Below are 18,544 nucleotides of genomic sequence, written 5' to 3' on the forward strand. Positions count from 1 at the left end.
GTGGCTGCCATGTGACTGGCTGATTAAACATTTCAGTTAATCAACAGTTGAATAGGTGTACCTAATGATGTGGAATGTATATCACAACTAATAAAAGCTTTAACACAATTTTTCTCCACTTTAGGCAGCTAAGCTCTTTCTTTCACCTCAAATTCTGGCAAGTTTTATTTTTGTAAATTGGTTTAATTAAGATCTGAAGTCCTACTCTCGTCTATTTAACCTGTGTAACTGTTAAAGAGAAAGCACTGATGTTTGAGAAGGTTTTGTCTGGCAGACACACCCTCTTTACTATAAGTCCATCTCCTTATTTCTAAAGTACTGTCTTTACAGGCTAATCCTAACCTAAACCTAAACAATCCACAACCTTATCCTAATCCTAACCTTGGATAAATACCCTCATCTAAAAATGATGAATGATGCCAGTTGGTTTAGTATCCTACTGCACCTTTGCAGCTAGACCTATACTTAGATTTTCATGGGCTACTCTATAGTTTTCAGGAGACTATTAAAAGTTTAAAATCAAGCCCCATTTAAGCCCCTGGGGAATGTGGCAGTTTGTAAAAATAATATAGACTCAAATTTTAAAAAGTTGCTGCACTCAAAGCCTGAAAGGAATGTTAAAAAAAATGCAGATGTTCCCACTGCTTAGAATCTATATTATCTGGTTTTGTGTGGTCTTTTGCCAGATGATGCCAATTTCAAAGGGAATTGAATGGCCAGCAGGTAATGCTAACATAAGTGGATCTCTAGCGAGTTAGATGTGCAGGATAACTTCTACAAGTCATTTTTTTAGCAGAATAAATGGTAAACTCTCAGCAGACAAGAAATAACACAAGTGACAAGATAGAATGAAACAGTAGTATATAACTCATAATTCAAGATGTACTCTTTAATCAAGAATCAAGAGCATGGTTTGATTTTCTGAACATGCGGATCCATCTAGAGAGGCGACCCCTTTGCAAATAAGGGAGCAGCCAAAAGAAGCTTGCTTCTTACTTTTAATAAAACTTCATTTGGACCTTTTTAAAAAAAATAAATGAACATCGCTTCGTATGTTTATCAACTTGTATGAATCAGCAACACAGTAAGACATCAGAGTCTAATGTAGCTAAAATACAATTTATTCCTGCAATTTACATTTGTGTTGTTCACTGTAATGAAATTAAATGAAGTGTTTTACATCAATCCACAAGAAGAAGGAGGAGGTGGAAGTGGATTTCTTTCTGCCTCGGGCCGAGACAGCCTTTACCTTTCTGTGATTCTGTTTATTTCTCTGGTTTTAAGCACAGACTAACAATGAATGCTAAGGAACTGTATGCTAGTTTGAAAACAAGACATCAGTCAGTGTTTATGAAGGATATTTTAATAAGTGGCACTCATTCCAAAGTGCTTAAGTGGATGGATGATGTTGCAGTTGATGTCATTCAAGGAAAGAGGGACTTTGTCCTACAGAACAAAAGGGGGAAAAAAAGAGAGAAGAGGACACAAAACTGTTAATCGTTTCTGAATTACCTGTTAATCACAACACTAAGTTTAAGATTGAGAAAGATTTTAGTGGTGAATTTGGGAATTTATATCATACTTTAACAGTATGAAAGAAAATATGAGTAGAGCAAGACAAAGGGATCAATGTGACAAAATTATCCGATTACTGTACATCCACTCGGCCTCCTGCAAGTTAGCTTTGAAGTTGTAAAACTTGTAAGCAAGAAGTGACAGCAATTTCTAGCTTGGGTTTTAAAATAATGATTCCGACACGCTGAATTTGTTTCATCCCTCTCTGATACTCCTGTGAGTCCAGCAGCACGGCGCACGGACTATATGTCAAGATGGATGCAGCTTCTCACTAGTCAGTGAAGTCCAGAGTTGCATTCAGATTTGCATGTAGCAGGTAAGACCTTAAACCAATCAGATCAAACATCAGATGAGCCGAATGTTTTTCCCATTTATACTATACTTTATACTGTATAATGTAGAAAGAATACAGGCTCATAAGGAAATTTACACTGACTGCACTTTCCATCTTTTACATACAATCTATGGTATGCAGTGATAACATACCATGTATCTGGCAGTGGCCTTACACAGGGCTTTGCCGCTTCCGTCTGCCAAATGCCTGGGCACCAACGTTGGTGGGAACAAAGTTGCTGTATCCCAGTCCCCCTGACCGACTCAAATAGTCTGCTAGGCGGTGGGTTACACAGGTGGCTGTGTTGCATGCCCGCTTTTGTGCTGTTGCATTGCTTGTAAGGAATGGAAACAAAACAGCAAATTATGATATTCAAGAAAAGATAGGAGACTTGCATGACAGTCATTAAGCAAACAATACTGTCTGGAATTAAAAACTTCAAATTAAATGCACTGAAAAACTGCTTTGAAGTAAAATATGAATTTATTATAAGAGAAACAAAATTGCCAGGAAAAATTATTTTACATAAGAAAACTCTACTTTATTAATTCAATTTTATTTTCCAGAATTTCTACAATTTTATAGCTGCTGAAGTCTTCATCTCTCCGTCTAAATTTAATCTAAGCTTGGCCGATTTCCTTTCCACCTCACTTTGTTTTTCTTTTGTCTGTTTGTTTTAAATTAGTCATACAAAAAGTTCCATATGCACCAGCAGTCTTACACACAAACAGATATATGAGCAAGCAAATGTTAACTCAGATAAATATAACATAGTTGGGCTAGAGCCGAGAGTTTCAATTGTATGAGCTGCTGTCGTTTTCATATTGCCCAAATAGACTTCTCTTCTTCCCGGGTGTTTCTGCTCCCACATCAGTGCGAGGATGGGTTTGTAGTTTGTGAATATCCTGGGAGAGTTTTCCCAACACACAAGTGCTTAAGCCCGTGCAGCGCTTAGACATGGGTCTATCCAAGCTGTTAGAGATGGAGACAAACATGCAACAACAGGCTTACAGTAACATGCGGGTAGTCATTAATAGTTACATGCATACATACATGTTTTAGTTTTTTCTGAAATGTCATGCACTGGCAAAAAATCTTTAGTTAATATTTCAAAGGCATGCTAACAGTTCAGTCTTACACATCTTGTCATGCTATCAGTTTAATTTTCTCTAAGACTGACTATCATGCATGTTCCTGCATGTATGATATCATGCTTTCTTTAGTGTTAAGACAAAGGACACTCTATTGTAGGCATGTCATTTAGCATTCAAGAAACTGAAGAATGAATGAATAACTACTGTCCATGCATTAACAGGCAATGAAAATGCTCATAGATCTCACTGTATACCTTGATAATTAACACCAAGTTGGAGCTGTTGGGCTTATACAAAAGCGTATTTTATTATGTGTGATAGATAGATAGATAGATAGATAGATAGATAGATAGATAGATAGATAGATAGATAGATAGATAGATAGATAGATAGATAGATAGATAGATAGATAGATAGATAGATAGATAGATAGATAGATAGATAGATATATAGATAGATAGATAGATAGATAGATAGATAGATAGATAGATAGATAGATAGATAGATAGCATTTGAGATTGCTTAAAAAACCTACCTGTTCCCGTCAGCTGTTTGCTGGGCTTGCTCCTCTGAGGTTATCTGCATGAACTCTTTCATAGCTCTGAGCAACCTTTGAGCATCATCATTTGATAATGTGCCTCCATCTGACATGGATTCCTTACTGCTTCTGAAAATACACACTCAATTACACATTCTGCCAATACATTTGCCATAAACTGCAAATGCAAGAGTACAGGATGCAAAGCAAACTGAAAACTATGTGAATTGTTGCTTTACCAGATAAACTGGAGAAAAATGGTGATTACTGTAAAGCAGTGGTGAAGGTGTACATATGCAAACTGTAGTTTGCATATATATATATATATATATATATATATATATATATATATATATATATATATATATATATATATATATATATATATATATATATATATATATATATATGGAAGCATAACTATGCTAATCAGACTTTTTAAAGGTAAATATTGTATTCTTGTAGTAGTAATAACACAGTTCTTACCTAGTTGGAGCTGCCTCTGAGACGTACGTCTGACAAATGAGCAATGCATAGGCAAGAAGGAGTGCCCACAGCTTGAACATTATCATGTTTCTCTCTGGAAAACACATATAATTCAAACAAGGTAATTTAAGAGTTCCAGGAAAAGGTTTTTGTCTTGTTTTGTTTGTTTGTTTTTTTATATCTGTTTACAACAGCTGATCCACTGCATACGTATAACATTTCCTTTCTGTTTGAGTTCCTGGAGTTGCAGAGATGCTGAGAGATGCTGCATGCTCTCACGGAAACTATAACAGAAGCTCTGTAAATTAGCAAAATTAATGACAGCAAACCAAAGATAGCCTAACCAGTAGGTACAGCTCCTAACCAGTTTATCCACATTCTTAAAATCAGTCATTTGTAACAGTGAGAGCATAATGTTTTGTAAAATCTAAGTAAATAATCTTATCTCTACTCACCGTAATATATTTTCTGCCGATTCAAATTCAAATGATGGACTTACTTGTGAATCTGCTGAGCACTCCCACAGTACACACTTTTATATATGTTCCCTGTGGGTTTCAGCATCAACTGAGTGAGCACTCCACCTTATTGGCCAGTCAAATGCTTTACCTCAAACTGCCAGCCAATCAGAAGGTCTTCATCACTTAAAGTAAGCCAATAAAAGAGCTTGTGTGTAAATGACATCACTACATACTTAAACTTACTGTGCTGTCAAGTATTTTAATTAGTTGGTAATGAAGGGAAGTAGGAAACTGAAAACAATAAGACAGAAAAATCTCCGTGGCACTCGGATAGACATGCTCTCCAGTTCTGGAGCTCAAATGATTACAACCAGTAAGACTGGACCCTGGAGGCAGAACAGAGACCCAAAAAGGGTTTTATTCTAGTACTTAAACTGCAGGGGTAGGAAGTGATGGAGCTTTAAACAAGCATGTTAGGGATTGATTTAATTAAAGTGGTGAAAACCTGAGCTGGCAGGTAGGCAGGTTGGTAGAAGTCCAGTGGCAGAAGGAGAGTGAGTCTATCTAAATAGCCATGGGAAGAGGTGAAGGTGGTTAGAGTGAAGCTTGATAGTGGCTATTTGACTGGGTAGGTTAGGGATTCATTGTCCAGTCTAAAGGTGGGAGGAAGGAGCTAGTATTAAGCAAAGAAATCAATAGTCAACCCAAACTAGTGCACAAGCCTTGTAATGACTTACACAGAAAATAATTGGAGCAACATGGCAGATTTACTGCAGAGGGAGGCATAAATAAGCCATAGGTGTGTGTGTATGTGTGCGCTGATTGCATGAGGCTGTAAGAGCAGAAGGATATACTACCAAGCAATTTCAACATAGCCAGACTTTTTTTGTGTTAGGTAGTTTGACAAAACCTAAAACCCCAATCAGAGAGCACAAGTAACCCAGGATTTCTGCTTCAGGCTCTGTGTGAGCTCACATAAAGGCGGGTGTTTGACACATCATTTGACTCCTTTTCTGCATAAAATCGATCAGTTGATATGTCCTACTCCAGTCAGAGACATTATCAGAGGAAATTTTTCAAAAAAATGTAGCTCTTAAAGTCAGCTCAAAACCTAAACTCTGAGCATAGTCTGCTCCACACCAGGTTCGGCATATGTTCAGCATTAGTGTCTGTGGTGAGCTAGCTAGGTAAAAGGAGAGCAACCTTTGTGATACTGAGAACTCCAGCTTTAGGTTCGACATACCTTCATAACCCATTAACTTTGCTTCATAGTGGCTAACCTTGCTGCTCACAAACACAAGATGGACAGTGAAAACAAACAGAAAACAAGAGGAACGGCTATGACACAAATATATAGCAACATGCTTGTACATAGACGCCATCTATGACTTCCATCCATCCATCCATCCATTCGCTTCCGCTTATCCTGTTCAGGGTCGCGGGGGGGCTGGAGCCTATCCCAGCTGTCATAGGGCAAGAGGCAGGGTACACCCTGAACAGGTCGCCAGCCTGTCACAGGGCCAACACAGAAAGACGAACAACCTTTCACACTCACATTCACACCTATGGGCAATTTAGAATAGCCAATTAACCTAACCCCAGTAAGTGCATGTCTTTGGAATGTGGGAGGAAACCGGAGTACCCGGAGGAAACCCACGCAAGCACGGGGAGAACATGCAAACTCCACACAGAGAGAGGGAGAGGCCTGGGCCAAGGTGGAATCGAACCCAGGCCTTCCAGATGGTATTCTATCTGTGAGGCAGCAGTGCTAACCACTGCGCCACCGTGCTGCCATCTATGACTTACAAAAGGTAATTATGTTGGTTACAGAATGTGGACTCAAAACCCATTTTTAGCACGGTAAAGAGGAAAAGGCTCCCCCAAAAAGCACCTTGAAAATCTACAATTTAACAGCATGATTGATAAAAATTCCTACACAATGTGTGTTCTGTTAAAACTTCACAAAGTTAGCACTGATATATACATAAGAATGCATGACACGTGTGTAAAGAGTTTTTAACAAATTGTTCTTTTTCTCTACCTTTGGACTGTAATCACATTATCTTATGACTGATCTGGCACCATGAGGTGTAGAGAAATGCTCGACACAACACTGTTGCATTTGACAATGCTTGACAAAAAGGTAGTAAATCACTGAATATATATATATATATATATATATATATATATATATATAACTAGCACAACTAATAGCATCGCAGTGAGGTACATCAATCAACTAAACCTTCTATTTCCTGGTATCCATCCGGTTTCTCCAAGCTAATTACTGGGCTGTTGGTCTCCGGCCATCTTTTAATTCCTCTTATGTAATGATATTGGATGAGGTATCATAAACCATCCTGCCTCCCAGTTATTTTTTGCGTCACAAGGAAACTCATTAGAGTAGATGGGCCTTTTAGCACTATTGAGCAGACCTGCAGGCCTCATACCAGAAGCAGTAAATTAGTTTCCCATAGCTCCTCATGCTGTCAGAAACTGCTCCTGAAAGGCTGAAACTTATGAAAACTAAAGACTGTAAAGCAAGTGATCCCATTCATAATGACTAATGTTAATTATCTTGTTCTCTGTAAAGACACTTTAAATATACATATGTATATTTAACATTTTAGGTAATTACTCACCCCCAACTTCAAGCACACCATCAATCAAATAGAGCATTTTTCAAGACTGAAAACACACAAAAATTCAGGAATCAGGGAATCTGGAATTCAGTGCTCTGTGTTGGTGTTCTCAAAAAAAAAAAAAAAAAAAAATTGCAGCTAATACTGAAGCCAACAGTTTTGTAATAAAGATGTGAAACTACACTAAACCATCTGTAACCCAGAAAAGGATGTGAAGTGCCCCCTCTAATAAGCCAGACAGTTAAGATGCATATTATAATAGGTTGTGCACAAGTAACTACCATCCACACTGTTTTGGACTAATGCTTAGAGCACTGATTTGTCACTCCCTGCTTGACCAGGGACACCAGATAAGGCAGAGAAATTACGTTCCAAGGGGAAAAGTGCATTGTCAAGGCTGCAATTAGCTCACACTGTTCACATTCCCTAAAGTTAGGCATGAATTGGCCTGGAAAATTAATTGAAACACAGGAGAGCATTCATGACAGCTAGGGCAGCATTATGTTCAGTGCAGTGCTCATCACTGACAGTCTCAGCTGAGTTACTGTCAATGTATCTTCTCCCAAAAAGCAGCAACACCAGTCTTTGCAGGAACTTTTCTTTGAAAGCTCCTAATGCTTCCTTATGTAATTATTTTTGAGTTAATTATCACATAATAAAGCTGGTCCACAACAGCTAAGGAAAATTGGATTCCAGGCTTGCTGTGTCTAATCAAAAAAGGGAAAGCTGGACCAAAGCCAGTAGCCACACTAAACAGACCATGAATATAACATGTTTAAACATGTTTTAAACCCATGGTCAGAAATCAGATCTCAATTGATGCTGTAAAAGCTCAATAAATTTAGGGGGAAAAATACAAATACAAAGTCCTGTGAAAAGAGCAGCCAGAGGAGGACATTTAAGGATTTGTCTGTATCTTTAAATGGAACATTTAAACACACACACACCGAGGTTGATGGAATTATAAACACAAAGAAGTGAAATATGCCTCAGCAGATGTACTTCCACCTGTTGCTCTCCATTAGAAAGCTAACCAAACTCAATTTAACATTTAAACACCTGCCCAGAAGTTGCAGAGGGATTACAAGAGCTCCCGATGTTCCTTCCACCGTCATTATGTTGTTAGAAAGACGAGGTTCTGGACAGTATTAGCATTAACAGAGAAGGCCAGTTATTAGATTTTCCATGTGCACTTGATAATTCCGGTCATCCAGACGGTAAATAATTTACTGTAGAACCAGAGTAGTCAAGGGTCCCACCCAGTTAAACTACCATACATGCACACAGTATAGCAAAGCAGGAAGAACACTTCACAAATGGCCTCATAATATGCAGACTGATGTTTCCTACAGCACATATGGTAACTGCATTGATATCCTGTATTCTAGACATAATTAAAGTCACTGTAGAATAGGCCTATAGAGTATTAGAATGGTGGGTAATGAGGGATAAAGTGCAGGACTGCTTTAATTACTGCATCACTATTATGAAATGTGTTCTTTTCTCAGGTATTTTATTTGCTGGGTTAATGTGGTAGAGTTCCATCTATATTTATTTTTTTCTCTTAACTCATGTTGTAGGTTCTGCTGAGATTTTACGGGACTTTTATAATAATATAATGATTCAGTGTTAGTCAGTATGGGTCAAGCTCCAAAACTCCTACTAAAAAAATATTGTTTTAATTCTTAAGGGAATTCAGCATTTTGCATTTTGTTTTCACAAGCCAAGTAGAAGTGCACATATCAAGTAAAGTGAATTTCTTGTATAAAACTGGTGGTGTGTCCCTTTTTAAGATTTTTTATATTTTATCTATTTTGTTTTTATCCCTTTTATATATGTATAGTTTTGCACTTTGTGCCTGTGGCACTTCTACTCTCACTTTGTTGTTTATTTATTGTAGATTGTACTATTTTATCTCTCTATCTAATATTTATGCCCTCTAGTGGTCATTGTAGGGTTGCTTATACATGGACAATTATACTAATTATTAAATTTTCTTTTCCTTTCCTTTGTTTACTGTCACTCATCATGTTGTGCTTGTATTTTTATTACATTTATTGTTTTCTAAATTTCCTACTAAAACTGATTCAGCTTTGTCTGAATCCAGTGTAAGTATGTAAATGGCCTGTGTGAGGCATCTGGCCACTTTTGTCTCCTATGTTTTGATTAATCTGCTAACAAGGTACAGTGAGAACATGATTTTTGATTAGATTGGACAGATGTTTAACGCTTCCAGAATAGCCTTTTATTCCGGAAGATGGCAGGAAGCAAAGAAAAGCAGCAGGAACCTTCCCATTATGTAGTGGCTCTGAATGTGAGACCCCATCAGAAGCATCTCTTTTCACTAAAAAAAGAAAGGAAAAAAAAGCAGACCAGCTGGCAGGAAGTAATGGCACGGTAAACAACTTTATGTGTAATGAGGAGCAAGTCAGACAGGACAATCTGCTCAAACAACCAATTTTACATAGTTTTATAGTTATAAAAACTATACTGAGAATATAATGTGATACCTATCTGCGTTTACCAGGTAGGTATAATAGTCTTTGTGCCTGGCTTTGTTTAGCTATAAATCCTTTAATCAGTCATTGTTCCACTGTTCTGTCCAAGACATCAACATCTAGGAATCCTGAAAAATCACACACAACTATACAAGTTTGGAATGTGGTACATGCCTTCACCTTTACCCTCTTAAATTAGCGCATGACCTAACCTTTAATGGGTTGAGGTAAAAGAACCTGCAACAGATTACAGGGTCAAAGTTTATTTGCTTAAAAACGTGGTAACGTGCAAGCTTCACCTGGACTCCTCAGTTAGTTCACTGAATCCAAAAACACTCTATGGGCTATTAATTTTATAATCATAGAGTTAAAATTACATAAATCAAAATGGGTTACTACAGCAGTGATCATAGAAAGAACTAAGAGAGTTAAAATAATCCACCGAGATATTAAAATCTCAAGGAAATTGGCTTTTTTAAATTATTTTAAAAAACAAATTTTTTTTTTTTTTTTGGTTTTTGGGGGGTTTTGTACTTTCAAGAAAGCTGAAAACAAAATTTAAGTTGTCTTTGCATCAGGTTCATGTGTCTTAGTCTCTGTTTTCCACTTCCTGTTTGGCTTTGGTAGTTCTTGTGTCATGTGCCTGATATTCAGTCGTGTTTCCTCTGTCTAGTGATTCTGTTCAGCTGGGTTCCCTTGTGTGCCCAGTCTCCTTAATTACCTAATGTGTATATATTGTCTGCATTTCCCTTTGTTCCTCGTTGTGTACTTGTTGTCGTCGGTTCCTTCTGATATGTGCTCTCCCTCAGTGTTTCTCCCTGCTTAAGTGTGTTTTGTGCTGCAGCTAATAAAGCTGAAAACAAAGTTTAAGTTAAGCCTTCTGTCTCCTGACTCCTGCATTGGGGTCCCACACCCTGACTGCCACACAGTGTGTTTCATGACAATAAATCTTATACCGCTTAAAAGTCTGTTTATTTCCCATTAGATGGTGCCAAGTTTGTGAGAAAAATGAAACTGTGGGTTGAGCAGCAGAGTTGAGTATGTGGGTTGTGCTTATGAAAATCTTGCCAAATCTTCTCTGCTAATGCCAAACAGCTTATCCTGCTAATGACTTGTTTGGTGTGGTTTATTGGATTGGATGAACTCTGAAGAAACAAAACATATTGGCAATTTAACAGTTTATTCATTTAACAAACGGGGGCATCAGAACCATGTGCAGCCACAACAGCCTGGCATGTCCTCCTCATGCTGGTCACCAGCTTGGTCACACACTGCTGTGGGGTGGCATCCCATTCTTCAACCAGCATTAGGCAGCCAATGTGGTTGTGTTGGACACTTTGGCACGAACAGCACGCCCAACCTGATCCCACAAGTGTTCAGTGAGGTTGAGGTCAGGACTGCAGGCAGGCCATTCCACCCTCTCCACTCTCAAATTCTGGAGGTAGTCTCTAGTCATCTTGGAGGATAGAATTCAGTCCCAGACTATGTTGATATGGGAATGCCACTGGTTGCAGAATCTCATCTTGATATTTCTCTGCATCGAGGTTGCCTCCAATGATGGCAGGCTTGACTGGCAGGACCTGGGGTACCAGAACCTCAAAACAAGAGTCAGTAGCAGAAGAAGCTGCTTGGCATTGGCAGAGATTTGTCAAGGTTTTCATGGGTGCAACCCACATTCTCAAATCTCCTGCTCAACCCACAAATTCATTTTCTTTACAAATGTGGCACCATTTAAGGGGAAATAAACAGGCTTTCCAACAGTATAAGATTTATTGCCAAGAAGCATTGTTACAACAAAGAAATAATCAAACAAACACAAATTTCCATACTTTTTGTGATAAGTTTAAAAGTAATAAAAGAAATGTGTGGGGTGGTGGTGTCAGCAAATTTTACATTTGATGCACATCTAATAGTCATGTATTGAATATTAAAGCTTTACTCACTAATCTCAATGATTTATTTTGCTTCTTAAGAAAATTGTGAGTACTTCTCCTGCTCATATGCATCATCTTATTGTATAGAGGAAAAAAAAGTGTACTTTCATTGTTTCCTGTTGAATGTAGGATTCCAGTGTTGTCACTGCCATTGATTTAAAATATCAACACTGGCTTCCTTGTTGATATTCCGTGCAGATAAAGTTACATTTCAGAGCAATGCAGAATCTTTCTTTACACCAGGCTATTGATGATGTCTCTGTACTATGTGGTCATGATTAGGGTGTACTCCCTCATCCAGATAAGGGAACTCTCTGGTGTTATCTAGGACAAACTGAGTTATAATGTCAATTATAGACTTTGCTGTTGTAAAGAACTGTTAGGTAACATACTAATCTTCCTACTTCAGTAGTAGTCTAATAATAGCCTGTAATTAATTCAATTAGCTGTTTCATGATCTTCTAAATAAGCTGAATACACTGTATATTTCAGCCTGTGCTCCAAGCTGAAATCCATTCTGTTGGTGTGTGTCCCAAAGGAGATTTAATTTATCCAATGACATAATCCCTGGCTCCTTTTTTTTTTCCTAGAAATGCCTTTTTAACTGAAACCTTATGTTATAAGAACTACTCCTCACATTTAAAGGAAGTGGCCAGGATAGCCATGGTCCCCAGCCCCTTGCACAGAGCCTGACCATTTTAGCCTGTGACCTAAAGCACAGTGAACTTCAAATAAAGGCTGACAAATAGCACGTACATCTACTTCATTGTAATTTAATTGAGCAAAAATTACCAAGAAGTCTTAATTTGCTACGTCATGCTAAGTGCTGCAGCTCTAGTGTATAGCATCATTCTCCACAATGAAGTTCAAATTCGCAGATCCTGTTACTGAACTCATGCGCTGTAGCATATTCCATATCCATAACCGAGAGACATCCTGCTCAATTTCACGTGCCCGTCTATTCCCGAGTCTGTTCTACTGTAATGCCACAGATTTTATTTTTTTTATATATATATATTAAATTAGTATGTGAGCGTTTTTAATCCTCATTCACGCACCAAATGGGTACATCTGCGTCTTAGCCAACCACATTTATACATGCATTTCACAACCATAAGATCTAAAGCATGCTCACAACCAGTAACGAGCTAGATGAACTGCAGTTGTATGTTGTGCTACCTCCCCTGGAAGTTATTTTATAGTTGCCAAAAACTTAGTGGAATGGCCACCAGAATTCTTCGGATTATTGATCAAGAGTTGAACAAAGTTCACCCAAAGTTGGCTCTGACTTTCTGGCCAATCTTAGCCTTAGAGGCGGGGGGATAGAAAACGTGAAAGAAGATACATATGTGCTTCAGTTCCTCAGAGGAGAAGCCGAAGTCAACCCAGTTTGTCTGCAGGAAGGAAGGATTTTTAAAAAGATGATTTCAATAAAATCGCCGTCTCCGATGCCGGTGTCCTGCGCACAGGCTCTGCTCGGTGTGGGCTGTTTGGCTTTCGCCCTCTTCGCTTTCGTGCTGGTCCGCCAGCTCGTCAAGCAGAGAAGACCCCCTGGTTTTCCTCCCGGTCCATCTCCCATCCCTGTGATAGGAAACATTTTTTCCCTAGCCACCGAGCCGCACGTCTTTCTCAAGAAGCAGAGTGAAGTTCATGGACAGGTAATGTCACTACCGCCCTCAGCGCACTTTATGAATGTAACGCTTTTACTGCTCTGCAGGGTGTGCAGCGCATGACCCATAGAACAAAAGAGACTCGCCCTAAGACTTCTCTAGAATTTGCATACGCACATATATATATATATATATATATATATATATATATATATATATATATATATATATATATATATATATATATATATATATATATATATATATATATATATATATACTTGTCAGCTGATCACACACGATTAAACACAAATGTTTAATCAGTCAGTCATATGGCAGCATGACCTTTCAGGCATGCAGGCATGCATGACCTGCTGAAGGTCATACTGAGCATCAGAATGGTGAAGAGAGGTGATCTGAGCTTGTCTGAGCATTTCAGGAACTGCCACACAAGCAACTCGAGGGTTTACAGAGACTGTCTGAAAAGAGAAAATAATCCAGTGAGCTGCAGTTTTCTAGGTTAAAATCCCTTGTTGATGCCAGAGGTCAGAGGAGAATAACCAGACTGCTTTGAGCTAACAGGAAGGCAGCAGTAACTCAAATAACCACTCGTTAAAACCAAGGTATGCAGAAGGGCATCTTTGAATGTGCCGTATGTTGGACCTTGAAGCAGATTGGTTATATCAGCAGAAGACCACACTGGGTGCCACTGCTGCCAGCTAAGAACAGGAAACTGAGGCTACAGTGCACACAGTTTGGCAATAGAATACCAAAACACCCGTCTGGAGTGATGCGTCTTGATTTCTGCTGCTACATTCAAATGTTAGGGTCAAAATTTGATATATACAACATGAAAGCATGGATCCAACCTGCGTGTATCAGTGGTTTAGGTTGCTGCTGGTGGTGTAAGGGTGTGGCATACATTGGGCCCCTTATGAATGTGCAAATGGCAAATCTGCAGCAACTGTGTGATGCTGTCGTGTCAATACGGACCAAAATCTTTGAGGAATGTTTCCAGCACCTTGTTGAATCTGAAGGGAAAAAATATGTTCAATCCAGTGCTAGCAAGGTTTACCTAAAAAAAATGGACAGTAAGTGTATATAATATAAAAATGTTTCTCTCTCTATGTATAGAGTCTGCTCTGTCAGGGAACTTCTTCTCTAGATCAGAAAGCCACTTTAGAAAGAATAGACCAGCAAAATATAGTAACTTGAATGCATTTGTGTTACAGATTGCACATTCCTTTAACTTTATCTACTTTAATGTAGATAAAAATGAGTGCAAAGAGCTAAATGACTGCAGTGCTAATAATGGAATTTACACCTTTCAGATTTTCAGTCTTGACCTGGGAGGCATCTTGACTGTGGTATTAAATGGATATGACTGTGTCAGAGAATGTCTTTACCATCAGAGTGAGGTGTTTGCTGATCGGCCATCGCTACCTTTATTCAAGAAAATGACCAAAATGGGTGGTAAGATGCTCTGAAATGATAATAGTGCATGCTGTTTTTGCAATCTTGGTGTATAAAATATTTGATTCTGAAAGATTCAATTTTCTCTCTTTTTTTTTTTCTCCACTGTCCAAAGGGCTTCTTAATTGCAAATATGGCAAAGGCTGGACTGAACACCGTAAACTGGCCTGCAGCTCTTTTCGTTACTTTGGCAGTGGCCAGAGACTGTTTGAGAAGAAGATCTCAGAGGAGTGCATGTTTTTTGTCGACGCCATCGATGAACACAAGGGAAAACCCTTCGACCCCAAACATCTTGTGACAAACGCAGTGTCCAACATCACCAATCTGATCATTTTTGGACAGCGTTTTACCTACGATGATCGCAACTTCCAGCACATGATTGAGATATTCAGTGAAAATGTGGAGCTAGCAGTGAGCGGCTGGGCCCTCCTCTACAATGCCTTCCCTTGCATTGAGTATGTGCCCTTTGGAAAACATCAGAAGCTGTTCCGCAATGCTGCTGAAGTTTATGACTTTCTACAGGAGGTTATAAAGAGTTTTTCACAGGGCAGGGTGCCCCATGTACCGCGTCACTATGTTGATGCCTACTTGGATGAGTTGGAGCAGAACACAGGCAATCACGGGTCCTCCTTTTCTTATGAGAATCTCATCTATTCAGTGGGTGAGCTCATTATTGCTGGTACAGAGACTACAACTAACACCCTGCGCTGGGCCATGCTCTACATGGCCCTGTACCCTAACATCCAAGGTCAGTTGCATTAGAAAAGCAGTCCCAATATGACATTTTTCTTCAGATTATTTAGACTGAGTTTGCTCTAAATGTAATGGTTATATAATGTCACCTTATAATCTGTGTTTGTACCTGCAAAGAGAGGGTGCACAAGGAGATCGACAGCGTGCTGGCCAACGGGAGGGCACCCACCTTGGAGGACAAACAAAGGATGCCGTACGTAGAGGCTGTGTTGCACGAGGTCCTTCGCTTCTGCAATATTGTACCACTCGGGATTTTCCGTGCCACCTCCCAGGATGCAAAAGTCAATGGCTACACAATTCCCAAAGGCACCATGGTGATCACAAACCTCTACTCAGTGCATTTTGATGAGAAGTACTGGAACGATCCAGGTGTTTTCTCACCACAGAGGTTTCTGGACAGCAGAGGCAATTTTGTGAGGCGCGAGGCTTTCCTTCCATTCTCCTTGGGTTAGTCTTTGTTTCTGTAAACCAGCATTACTTTCTTGGATTAAATCAAAGTGTTCCTCAATGACTGTGTTTCTGCAGACTTGAACAAATTGGCCAGAAGTTGTGTGCATATGAAAAACATTAACAGTTTTTTTTTTTTCTTTCAGGGAGGCGTCACTGCCTGGGTGAACAGCTGGCCAGAATGGAGATGTTTCTCTTTTTCACCACTTTGTTGCAGAGGTTTCATCTTCAGTTCCCTCCAGGAGCTGTCCCAACTGTCACTCCCAAACTGGGCATGACCTTACAGCCCAAGCCTTACTACATCTGTGCGATCCGCAGGCAACAGAAACTTCCCTACTCTGGACACACTCCTTATCACAAGTAGGCAAGCGAGCATTTATTATGGCTTGTTTAGCCATTATGTGTTACACGACTTTGCACAGCAATGCAACTGCGTGATGCAAGTATATATATATATATATATATATATATATATATATATATATATATATATATATATATATATATATATATATATATATATATATATATATATATATATATATATATATATATATATATATATTATAAACTTGCATATGCAAGTTTATAAAACTATATCACTCTGGAGTGCAGTTCCAATGCATTGCATTTTTCCAAGGGATCTTCTGTGGCAAGTACGGCTTGAAATCTGAATATGTGATCCACTTTATTTAATTACCATTGATTTTTTTTTTTTAAACTGAGCAATATGCATGTTTGCACAATACCTTTTTTAAACAGCCGGCGACACAGCAAGTGATAAAAGGACATCCTGGGAACACGAGTGGCTTATTGATTTAGTTCTCTGAGCCCAGAAACTGAAATGTCTATGAACCTTGGTGCAGCAGCAATGGGTATCTTATGAATGTCAATGACTCTGACTATGTACACTTGTGGTGGTTGATAACCCTCACATTGGGTCAGACAGAAGACCCTAGCAATTCGTATGTGTCACGCAAAATGGTATGAATAGACTTTCCAAGAAAGTTCTGAACACTGTGTGCGGAAGATAGACATGGGCCAAGATTCACGTCATCTGGACTGACTCTGACCCCTTCTCCAGGGATAACGCTCTGTGGAAAATGCAGCCCTGGTGGATTTCTAGAAACTGACTTTGCAACACTGGTTTCAACTAAATGGTGCTTATCAGTATGTACTACATTTGTGTGGAAGGTTAACATTTGTTTATTCTTTTGTTTTTGTAATACTGGTGGTTTTGAAGGTTTTTTTTAATGCGTATTAATAAAGTCTTTTCTAAAATATTATAAAGAAGCCCTGTCACCTTTCTTTAAAGATGAATGTACAGAAAACCTCAGATGTTGTCATGTGACAGGCGGAGAGCACAGCCATCTGCTGCCAATTCTGTCTGTCTGAGGACACCCAACATTATTAATTTCCAATCTATAAAACGTGTTTGTGAGAGTGAAAAAAGGAACTGCTACAACCTGAACACAGGCATGGTGTCCTCCTTCATATAAAGAACAGACTGCTTAATGTGGACTAACTAGTCTGGGAAAACTTATAAAACCAAACTTAGCGGCTCCATAGCTTGGCAAGCAAAAGGTCGCTGGGTCGATTCCAGCCAGAGACACAAATCCCCTTTGGAGTTGTGTCGGGAAGGCCATCCAGTGTAAAACTGAGCCAAACCTGCGGAGTTACCCGCTGCAACTCCTTGTGACCAGCGAGCAGCTGGAAGTACCTTCTTTATAAGGTCAAAGGTTTGCCCCTTTAAACCACCGACACGTGTAGCCACTTAAATTCACTCATAAGTCATTTTCTTGTAAATCAAACTATTCTGGGTCACATACCAAAGCTGAGAGACGTTGGTGCTGTGGAATATGCGCCACATAATAAGCGGCCATATTAGGGGAGGGATGTAAATCAAGCACAATTTGTGCACGTATAGTAATACTCATGTGGACATGAGAGAAAGCATATGTGTGAATGCACAGTTGGTATATTTAATGTCTTCAAGGTTATTCTTCTGTTTATATGAGGTGGCATGGGCAAAAAAAAAAAAAAAAAAAAAAAATAGAAAGCCGTATATATTTTGGGTTCACACAGACAAACACAGACACCAATAAAAATCAATGAGAACTGCTGATACTTTAGGGATGGTGTTTTATGACAGCTATAAATAACAACAAAAATCTGTTGCCTCCACAATGTAGATAAGGGTGAATGGTTACATTAGACAAACGTACGTATATTGATGCTACATAAGGGTAACAACCATTCATTGATGTATTTATGGCACAATTATCAGAGGACACTGTGGTTTGAAGGACTGCACAGCGAGAAGCCAACAAACTTTTACAACTTAATGAGCCGGAATATGTCAGGCCAGGGGCTACCGATGCTTTATAGTCCAGCATGGATCCATGTGAAAAGGACAAAAAAAAAAAAAAAAAACTGATGACACTTTAGTCAGAATGTTTATGGCTCTGAGTCCAACCGCGACTCTTAACACTGTCACAGCCGCTGCGATCCCCATGGAGTATTTGACACGAGCTTTTTCTCTTTTCACGAACAGTACCGAAGCCCAGAGCAAAAATTTTTTTTTTTTTTGCCAATCAGCTTATAACAAGCCTACAAATTACACTATGTAGGTAACGTTTGGCACTAGTTGGGTGATAACGACAGCGTCAGAGAGAGAGATAATGAAGAATACAAGAGTG

At 39.0% G+C, this 18,544-nt stretch overlaps 2 protein-coding genes across 2 annotated transcripts; one reads left to right on the plus strand and one right to left on the minus strand.

Annotated features, from left to right (window-relative positions):
• Nucleotides 1-1,210: 1,210 nt before the first annotated feature.
• calca (calcitonin/calcitonin-related polypeptide, alpha) lies at nt 1,211-4,521 on the minus strand. Its single transcript, XM_030726174.1, has 5 exons — nt 4,483-4,521; nt 4,028-4,121; nt 3,539-3,670; nt 2,062-2,243; nt 1,211-1,446 (listed from the first exon to the last, which is right to left on the minus strand). Exons 2-4 carry the CDS (start codon nt 4,111-4,113, stop codon nt 2,081-2,083), a joined length of 381 nt encoding a protein of 126 aa, XP_030582034.1. The 5' UTR covers nt 4,114-4,121; nt 4,483-4,521; the 3' UTR covers nt 1,211-1,446; nt 2,062-2,080.
• Nucleotides 4,522-12,983: 8,462 nt separating this feature from the next.
• cyp2r1 (cytochrome P450, family 2, subfamily R, polypeptide 1) lies at nt 12,984-16,209 on the plus strand. The gene is made up of 5 exons (XM_030726251.1): nt 12,984-13,220; nt 14,504-14,645; nt 14,761-15,393; nt 15,516-15,845; nt 15,992-16,209. The coding sequence occupies exons 1-5, from the start codon at nt 12,984-12,986 to the stop codon at nt 16,207-16,209; spliced, it is 1,560 nt and encodes a 519-aa protein (XP_030582111.1).
• The last annotated feature ends 2,335 nt before the right edge of the window (nt 16,210-18,544 follow it).

Source organism: Archocentrus centrarchus, chromosome 3 (assembly GCF_007364275.1).
Source record: "Archocentrus centrarchus isolate MPI-CPG fArcCen1 chromosome 3, fArcCen1, whole genome shotgun sequence".
In the NCBI taxonomy this organism is placed as follows: Eukaryota; Metazoa; Chordata; class Actinopteri; order Cichliformes; family Cichlidae; genus Archocentrus; species Archocentrus centrarchus.